The sequence below is a fragment of the Podarcis gaigeae genome, assembly GCF_964106915.1.
Source record: "Podarcis gaigeae genome assembly, chromosome: 5".
NCBI lineage: Eukaryota > Metazoa > Chordata > Lepidosauria > Squamata > Lacertidae > Podarcis > Podarcis gaigeae.
In genome coordinates, this window is record NC_139681.1 from 65,504,307 (window position 1) to 65,514,027 (window position 9,721).

Here is a 9,721-nt window from a genome sequence, read left to right on the forward strand (position 1 = left end):
ATATATGGTTGCACGTAATTATGAAAGCTTTATTTAGTTCATTACATAAAAAGGAGGACGGTTTAATTCCCCCACATATAACGGGCTGCGTACAATATGGATGGACCTCCATTTTTCCCTCCATCATTACTTAAGTTTTTTGTTTTTGTTTTAATCCCACCCTTCCAAAACTCTTCTGGCATTTTATTTTTATATCTAAAAAAGGTCTCAGGGCGGTTTACAAAACAAAATCAAAAAATAAAATCACGCAATATATATTCAAAATAAAAACAACCCAATACCCCCCCTAAAAAAAAACAACACCCTCCAAATTTTAAAAGGGCATCATGGGTCGTGGGTGGGCGAATGCGTGAAACGCTCGTCAGGATCCCACGGGTGCATGCAAAACGCGCGCGCCCTCGAATCCTTGAGGGATTTAGCTACAAAACACGGATGCCCGTAACGAGATATTCCCCACGTTAAGGGTACAAGTTTACTGGCAAGTCTTTTGCGCCGATATCAGAAAAGCGTGGTGCTCTTGAGTGCGTTTGCTTTGGTATTTTATACCTTACGTTGAAACTCAACTAGGGGTTAATATCAGCGAGATGGACAAAAAACGCCTAGAAAGAAAGCGGCTTCCAACGGACTAATCCTGTCGAGTACCGCGCAGTCGGCTTCTTTGACTTTTGCTTTTTTTCAGACTGTTCCGCTTTGCTGTGTTTTCCGTGATCGCGCGAGGGTTTGGTCACCATGGTTACACCAGAGCCGCTCTACATGCTCCGGAGGACTGTAACTCTGTGATTGCGCCAAAAGCGCGGGAAGCTGCAGTTGTCGTTCGATCGCCTTCCCTTCGCCGCTGACTGAGAAGGGGGCGCCATGGCTGGCAGGCGAGGGGCGCTGATCGTGCTGGAGGGGGTGGACCGAGCTGGCAAAAGCACGCAGACCAGAAAGCTGGTGGAGGGCCTGCTGGCCGGGGGACACCGGGCCGAACTCCTTCGGTTTCCCGGTATGCGAGGCTTAGGGGTCGCGGCAGCTGCAGGATGGCGCAGCCCCTTCGCCACACTGCCTTAGATTTACCTGTGTAGGTTGTCGGCAATTCCCCTGCCGTGTCAGCATGTCGGTGCCTTTGACAGACGAGTGGCAGGGTGATAGTCGACAGGTGCACACAACCTCTCCCGCTGCGGAGGAGCAGTGGCGGGAACGCTTCATCTGTGGGATTTCTGTCTGTCCTAAGGCTGCCGATGGGGTGGGAAAAGGGGGCCAAATCTAATACGTTTTGTGGCGGTACTAGTGATGTGTAGAAAGCGTTCCTTACCAGCATTGTCATAGCTTTGGGCTGAGTCATTGGCCCTCCTCGTAGATAACCTCCTTGAGTTTTTCTTAATTTATCTAATATCTAAACATTTTGACATTCGAAAAAGTAAGTTTCTTTATGGTTGATGTTGGTTGTGTGTGTGCGCGTGTGTTGAAGGCTTATTTAACTTATACTTTCTTGGGGTGTCTTTGAAACCATGGTGCAAAATAGTGCTTATGAAAAACTTAAACTAAGATTCTTAAATCTAAGATTCTTAAATCTAAGATTCTTAGATTTGCTTTGTAGCTGAATTGGCATTCAGGCATGACCATGTGTGTTAGGGTACATTGTGACATGCAGAGAGAGACAAATAGCATTAAACCATCCTTAGAGCAAGGGTACAGTGATGGAAGATGCAGTAACCCATAAAGTGGGTGTAATCCCACTTGTGGGTTGGGTTTGTGGTTATCCATTTTCTGCCTAGATTAGGGTTAATAGACGTTCCTGGGGACAGTCCCCGGATTTGCACATCTATCCCCAGGAAACATGGCAGCGACAGCCTCAGCAGCCCAGAGCCAGCCTGGTAGCACAGTTGGCTCTGGCTGGCTTCAGGAGCTGCCCGCTGCCACTGCGGAAGAGGAACCGGGGACGTCCCGTGGTAGAGATCTCCTGCCCCCTTCCCCCTTTGTTTTGACAGATCAAGGGAGGCTCAGGAGTTGCAGGCGGGCAGTCGTTGCCCAGTTTTTTAAAAACTCTGCACATTTATATTTCACAGGGTGCGAAAGAAGGGCTTTGCACCTTGCCTGGCAGAGAAACCTTGCGCCTCTCCTGGGCAACACCCACCCACCCACAACTCTCGAGCCTCCCCCAATCTGTAAAAACAAAGGGGGAAGGGGGCAGGAGATCGGGGAAGGCTTGGGAGTCACGGGCGGGTGGCATGCCGTTGCCCAGTTTTTAAAAACCTCGCATTTATGTTTCACATGGTGCGAAAGAAAGGCTTTACACCTTTATACAATATGTATGTGTGCTTGGCCCCAGGGTCTTTTGCCTCACTACTAGCTCCCTGTTGCTACTCAGCTTAAAAAAAAAGTGTCCCTGGATTCATTGAAAAAATCTGGTAACCATAGCCTAGATGCTGGGGAATAGATTTTTCTGATTTTGAATGCTGCTATCTTTTTAGGGGGGACGCAGGTGGCGCTGTGGGTTAAAGCCTCAGCGCCTAGGACTTGCCGATCGAAAGGTCGGCGGTTCGAATCCCTGCGGCGGGGTGCGCTCCTGCTGCTCAGTCCCAGCGCCTGCCAACCTAGCAGTTCGAAAGCACCTCCGGGTGCAAGTAGATAAATAGGGACCGCTTACCAGCGGGAAGGTAAACGGCGTTTCCGTGTGCGGCTCTGGCTCGCCAGAGCAGCGATGTCACGCTGGCCACGTGACCCGGAAGTGTCTCCGGACAGCGCTGGCCCCTGGCCTCTTGAGTGAGATGGGCGCACAACCCCAGAGTCTGTCAAGACTGGCCCGTACGGGCAGGGGTACCTTTACCTTTTATCTTTTTAGGAAGTTTAGAAGTAGCATTTGACTCATGCTTCCAGTAGTGATGTACATTGGGAAGAGAATATTACAGAATTGATAGAAGCTGAGTATGTTTGTCTTATTCCACTCTTGTCTACATCTTATTGCAGACAGAACTACAGAAATCGGACGGCTGATAAGTTCCTATTTGGAAAAGAAGAACAATTTGGAGGACCACACAGTGCATCTACTATTTTCTGCTAATCGCTGGGAGCAAGTGTAAATAGAATTCTTGTGAAATACATGAGTACCTTTTTGAGCCCCTAATTCAATGCTGCTTTTCTGCTTTGGGAGAATACTGGGTGAAATCCAATGTAGTGTGGGTGGATGTCTACTCCCACAGGAAGTCTTCATATTTCTCTCCTTGGCTCCCCTACCTGCTCTTGTTATGCAAGCAAATTTCTGTTGTGCAAGCAGGTAGATGTTATTGAATGTCACCACATGAGTCAAATGCCTTAATAATTGGAATTTAGGCATATTTCTCAAAAAATGAAAAAATCAAACTTATTCTGTCTAGTTGGCAATTCATGCTGAAGAGAGGATAAGAGAAATGTTTGTATTTGACCAAGATTCTTGCATGATGCTGGAATTACAGTTGCTGTCAGGGTCTGGATGCAAAATATGTTACAATAAGCTAGGGTAATAAATACTAATCCAGAATAAAAGCAATTGTGATTCACTTACATCCACAGATTCCGCCCCCTTCCTGATTTCTTTCCCACATTCTTGATGTAAGAATACATCTACATATTACATATCTTGACTTGTAGTTAACACATAATCTTTCATTTGTTTTCATATCCTGTTCTATTGATAACAGCGCAGTGGGCTGGTTTGCTTGTAATGGTATTCCATGGTTTATGGCTTACTGTGAATGAGCAGCATTCTAATGCATGCTGTTGATTTACACTATGCATGGTTTGTTGCTTCTGGATCTGGGCAGAGCAGACTGAAAGAGAAAGTAGCATGCTTCTTATTCACAGTATTGTGATGTGCCCAGTATTTTCTTGCATTTCCCCATTCACTGTCTGCCTATTGACCGCACTTAAAAGGAGTGAATTAATAGTGTTGATGCCTTAACATCTCTTATTGGTGAAGTTGTGAGGCATTGTTTCCTAGTTAAATGTTTATTAATTAACAACATTTAATCAAATCTAATGCTCACCTTTTTTGGCCAAATTACCTTGCGGAAATTAAGGTGCACATTAGTTTTGATGGCGTATTTACATTCGCCAGGAGATACTTTATTTTTTTGTTTCATGGTTCTGAACATTGAGGTGTGCATTAGATTTGATGGTGCATTAGACTCAAGTAAATAGGGTAATTCAAAATGATGTGGCATAATTTATGCAGGAGAAGAAAAATATCCAAGCAATTCTTAGCCCACTTCTGGTGACTTCTTAAATAAGACTGAGTTTGGAAATACTTAAGAAATAAGTTACTTAGCCAGTTAGCAAATTTTTATTTGGATGTGGTAAGCAAACTTAAAATATATACCATGTTAACTTTATATGTCAGATTCCACCCTTCGTAACAGTAGTCAAAAGTTGTAGAACTCAAATACCAAATTAGGGGGGGATCAATATACAGAGGCACAGTTTGGCTGCAGTCCCATACACCACAGTTGCGGAATCTGTGGCCATCCAGATGTTGGACTCCACCTCTCATCAGTGCCAGCCAGCATTGCCGGATGATGGGAGCTGTAATCAAGCAGCATCTGGAGGCCCACAGGCTTCCCATCCCTGCTATGCATGTTCATTTGGGAAGAAGTCCCATTGAACTCAGTTGTACTTGCTTTTGGATAGACATGCATGTGATTGCACTCAGTATGGTATAAATGTTATAGTCAAAGCCAAAGCTTTATAAACAAACGTCTTAGAAATTAGGTTATTGGAATACTTGTATAGACATTACAGGAATAGCATACATTGTTTACATTGTTTAAACTTTTGAGAAAGAAAATGAAGACACCGAAAACTGTTAGCATGCACATTTACCAAATTATTTGCAACTTTGAAATCACCCAGTTTATGAAACTGCATTTTTTTAAAAATGCATTCTTATTTACAGTATACCACCCAGAGTAAAAGGTAAAGGGACCCCTGACCATTAGGTCCAGTTGTGGATGACTCGGGGGTTGCGGCACTCATCTCACTTTGCTGGCTGAGGGAGCCGGCGTCCTGCTTCCAGGTCATGTGGCCAGCATGACTAGGCCATTTTGGTGAACCAGAGCAGCACATGGAAACACCATTTACCTCCCCTATTTATCTGCTTGCACTTTGTGCTTTTGAACTGGTAGGTTGGCAGGAGCAGAGACCGAGCAACGGGAGCTCACCCCGTCGTGGGGATTCGAACCGCCAATCTTCTGATCAGCAAGCCCTAGGCTCTGTGGTTTAGATCACAGTGCCACCCGCGTCCCAGAGTACTCTTGTCTTAATGAGGGTGTATCCAGAGTTGTTCGCGGCTGGATTTAACTGTCAGGGGTCCCTTTACCTTTTTTTATCCAAATGTCATATATAAATAAACATAACATTTTCTCCATATAAATACAGTCCTGGGAATTTTATACCTTGCACCATGCTTTATTCCAAATTATTATGATTCAATTTTTCTCTAATAGTGGTATCTTTCTACCATTCAGGCCATTGATTAAAGAGAAGTTAAACCAAGGTATCACTCTGGTAGTGGACAGATACGCGTTTTCTGGAGTGGCTTTCACAGGTGCTAAAGAGGTGGGTAAAAAACACCAATTCAGCCTCATATAGATATAGTATTTATGGAAAGATTTGCTGCATTGAAATCTCAGGTTCAATGGTTCAATCCTTGGCTTCTCCAGGCAAGTTAAGGGAGAAACCCTGTCTGAAATATCAGAGAGTGGTAGCCAGTACTGAGCTAGATTAAACCAGTGGTCCAACACAGTATAACGCAGCTTCCTGTGTTGCTGTCAAATTGCTCCTTGGCTTCATTGGGCTATTTGCTGCATCTCTCATTTCTCTCTGAACAGAACTTCTCCCTGGAATGGTGTAAGCAACCTGATGTTGGGCTTCCAAAGCCAGACTTGATCCTTTTTCTTCAGTTGAGCCCATCTGAAGCAGCCAAACGAGGAGACTTTGGAAATGAACGATATGAGTACAGCTCTTTTCAGGAGAAAGTTCTGCAACGCTTCTACCATTTGATGGAAGATAAGACTTTAAACTGGAAGGTAAAAAAGGAAACTTCAGGAGCACTGTGGGATTCATAAGTAAAAAAAAATCAACCCTTCTAGGAGATCTGAAACATCTGTTGAAGGGAAAGAAAAACTTGTGTTGTTGTTTAGTCGTGTCTGACTCTTCGTGACCCCATGGACCAGAGCACGCCAGGCACTTCTGTTTTCCACTGCCTCCCGCAGTTTGGTCAAACTTGTAGGATGAGAGTAAACATGGACATCAACGTAATACCTTCTTAGTATATTTTGATGCTTTATTTCTTCCACCAACAGTTCTTCTGTAGTTGGATTGTACACAAGGAGTGTTTCATGTGTTTGTGGTTTTGTTTTGGATGCAGGTGATTGATGCTTCAAAGAGCATAGAAGACTTGCATAATGAAATAAAATCGTTTGCAGAGGAGGTCATGCGAGAAGCTCAGTACAAACCCATAGGAGAACTGTGGAACTAGGACTGGAGTATATCATCTCCTAGGGATCACTTCTCACCTAGCCAAAATCTGCACCGTTCACCTTCAAGCCACCCTGTATTTATATTATCCAATAGGATTTGTTAGACTTGCTCTTGATGCAGCTCTCTTCTTTCTGTTTTGGGTGGCATTTATAAGAGACTGGACTGGCAACTCTGTCGGGACTTGGACCGGAGTAAATGTGTGAAAGAAGCATTAGACAAAGGTCTTTTTGTCCTACCAAGAGAGACTTAATACTTCAGCTCTATAGTAGCTGTTGTTTTCCAGAGTCATAATTTTAAAACAGTTTTTCTTTTCGTAATCAGGGGGAAGAAGTTTACTAATAAATCTCAGATTTTCACCTAATTTTGTCGAGCAGAAACTTATGTTGAGAATCTTTTTCAGCCCAAAGACCGCACTGCCTCATGGGCAACCTTGTAGAAGGCCACATGCCAGTGGTACACAGTCTGAGAGGCAAGAAGTGGGTAGACAACAGAACAACTCTTCCCTTTGTATGGTAAGCTACGTTCCAGCTATGCAAAAGTCAAAGGTTCCTATGTACACATGCACCTCTCCAGTCACACAAGCAAGAGGCATTATCAGAGTTCAAGGATGTAGTCCAGCCATACAGAAGCAGTCAAGGAAGATCCAGCCCTGGGTTGGTAAGTGGTATGGGCTGAGGCTAAGGGTGGGGCCTGGGCTAGATCCAAGGGCCAGCTAGGGAAGCCTGGAGGTTCCTTGTCCCTGCAATATGTACTTGATAGGATGGCTTAAATAACTTGAAACATGCCCACCCCAGTGCTGATTAAGCACGTTTCCCTCTAGAACAGAGTGGTTAACCTGTCACCTATAGGTTGTTGGACTTAGCCTCCACCACCATGGCCAGGGGTCGGAAATGGTGACAACTGTAGTACAAGATCTGATGGGCCACAACATAGCCACCCCTGCTCTAGATCAATATGCTTTAGGGTGACTTCATGTGATGTTTCACCCTGCCTTCCCAACAGAGAATAGTGCATCAACTTCCCAACCTAAGTACTTGGAACGACACACAACCCTTTGCCATGGACAGTATTTTTCATTTCCTGCATAAATGGGGGAAAGTGTCGTATGAGAGAGTTGAGGTTATGGTACCTGGTCAAAATAAGGCTAACTTGATATGGAATCTTAACTCTAGCATGACACAGGAACCCTCCAGAAGTTGCTAGCCTACAACTCCCATCATTCTTGACCATTGACCACGCTGGCTCAGTTTAATGGTAATTGGGAGTCCAACAACATTCGAAGAGCCTTGAAAATTCAACTGGCAGCTCACTGGATGACTCTGGATTTCAGTATTATGAAAGGAGAAATGTCTGCACGCTTTTAAAACACTACCACCAAAACCATTTCTTTGCTAATTCTATTAGCCCCATTTATGGTTTTTGTTTTTTTTAGTAGTATTACGGGGGCTGCTGTCCAATTATGTAGTAAAGATCCTGATTAAAACAGTGTCTTAATGAAAGTCTACTGTATTTGAGTTCTCAGATTCTTGGGATATTTCTTTGACTTTTTCCTTTCTAAAGAAATAAATTATTATTATTATAATTATAATAATAATTATTAATATTAACATCTGACTTTTTTTGTGTGTTCTTTGGAAGCAGTGGTTTGAATACGGACCTCCACCATATTTTAAAGTGCAGACTGATGTAGAGAATTAGCATATTTGCAGATTCACAATATTGTTCCCACTATCACCTTCAAACCTTGTTATGGTTATAAAGCCTTTGTTCAGTTTCCTATTAGTGATGTATTTAAAGAAGCAACTTGCTTGTATATTTAAAAATACATTCTTCAAATTTGTCCTTTACTGTTAACTTATTTGCTAATTTTTGCACTTTACTATTCTTAAAGAAAGCAGTCTTGCATTTTATATCCATAAATCTTTTATTTACTCATGTTGGAGTTCTCTTGGAATTGTGTGTACCTTTTCTAATATAATAAATCCCTTCATGGGCTTTGGTACTTATGCTGCAATCTTTATATACATTTCAACTATCCTTTAATCATACCACCTCCCCATTAAAAAAAACAAAATAAGGCAATTCCCAGGCTATTTCTCATGTTTTTATGTTGAATTCAATATTAATTTGATCACTGGTGTTATGTAATTTGACATTGCTAGACTTTGTACCTAAACTAGGATCTCTGGTAGGATTTTATTTAAAAATCAGGTTTTTTGTTTCCAGAAAGTTTTGACAAAACCAGTCCTATTCTCAAAATTCTTACTACTCAGTTTAAGGGTAGTTATAGGTAACATCAAGATCACCGTCAGAGTTTGGACTGAAGAGAAGGGGAGGTTACAGTAGGGTGCAATATAGGCACTGAGGCTGTCTTCCATCTTTATCATCTGATCTCAGTATTCTTTTACATGTGTTAAAGGAAAACAGAAATACATAGAAAACTAAAGATACACACACCCAGCCCTCGTAAGGCACTGGACTTGGGGAAGGAAGCACAGGGCTCTGGCAGGGTCCTAGAGCCCTCACATTATTCTCAAAGTTGAAAAAGCACTAACTAGGCTTTGGGAAGGTGGAGGACTCTAGGACCCTGTCTGAGCCCTTACGCTTCATCCCCGGCACCATCCTTGGCAGTGCCAGGGCTACCAAGGCCTCAAGGACAGCATGCAACCTTCAGGCCTCATGTTTGATTGCTGTGTGTTAGGACATAACAAGTACCTCATTTTGCTGCCTCTCCCAGAAGTTAGTCCGTAACCTTGGGATGACATTACACCCTGTATTATATAAGCAGGATCAATCTTTGCTTCCTAGTGAGGTTGCCTACTTCTCAGCAATGCAGAAGGAAACCAGGAGTTTGGTCCCAGACTCAGTGACTAGAAGAGCCCATGTTCAACAAGAGCAGTGAGGCATCTACCAGTGCCGGATCCTATCCTATATTTTGTCCTTGTCACAGGACAAGTAGGGAACCAAGCATGTCCCAGGAGCACCAGCTGCATCGCACAAACTGGTGGGGAAATGCTCTGGCTTCTACAGAGATCGAGCAAGCATTGTCAAGCAGCATGCAAGGAGAGGCCCTGGGGGACTTGATTCTAGATGATCGTCAGGATCCCTTCCAGCTCTGCAATTCTGATTCTATGAAAAATGCAGCTTTGGTCTCACAAAGCAAGCAGTACCAGAATATGGAGGAGAGAAGTGAGCAGAATGTTTCTTGCCACTCCTGGTTTGATCC

At 43.5% G+C, this 9,721-nt stretch overlaps 1 protein-coding gene across 1 annotated transcript; it reads left to right on the top strand.

The window, feature by feature from the left end:
• Positions 1-679: 679 nt before the first annotated feature.
• On the top strand, positions 680-6,856 carry DTYMK (deoxythymidylate kinase). The gene is made up of 5 exons (XM_083741984.1): positions 680-985; positions 2,950-3,058; positions 5,481-5,571; positions 5,844-6,041; positions 6,383-6,856. Exons 1-5 carry the CDS (start codon positions 856-858, stop codon positions 6,491-6,493), a joined length of 639 nt encoding a protein of 212 aa, XP_083598110.1. The 5' UTR covers positions 680-855; the 3' UTR covers positions 6,494-6,856.
• The last annotated feature ends 2,865 nt before the right edge of the window (positions 6,857-9,721 follow it).

Coding starts and splice junctions, on each gene's coding strand:
- DTYMK (XM_083741984.1), top strand. CDS start 856: ATGGCTGGCAGGCGAGGGGCGCTGATCGTGCTGGAGGGGGTGGACCGA. Junction 3,059..5,480: donor GCTAATCGCTGGGAGCAAGT/GTAAATAGAATT, acceptor TCTACCATTCAG/GCCATTGATTAAAGAGAAGT. Junction 5,572..5,843: donor CTTTCACAGGTGCTAAAGAG/GTGGGTAAAAAA, acceptor CTCTCTGAACAG/AACTTCTCCCTGGAATGGTG.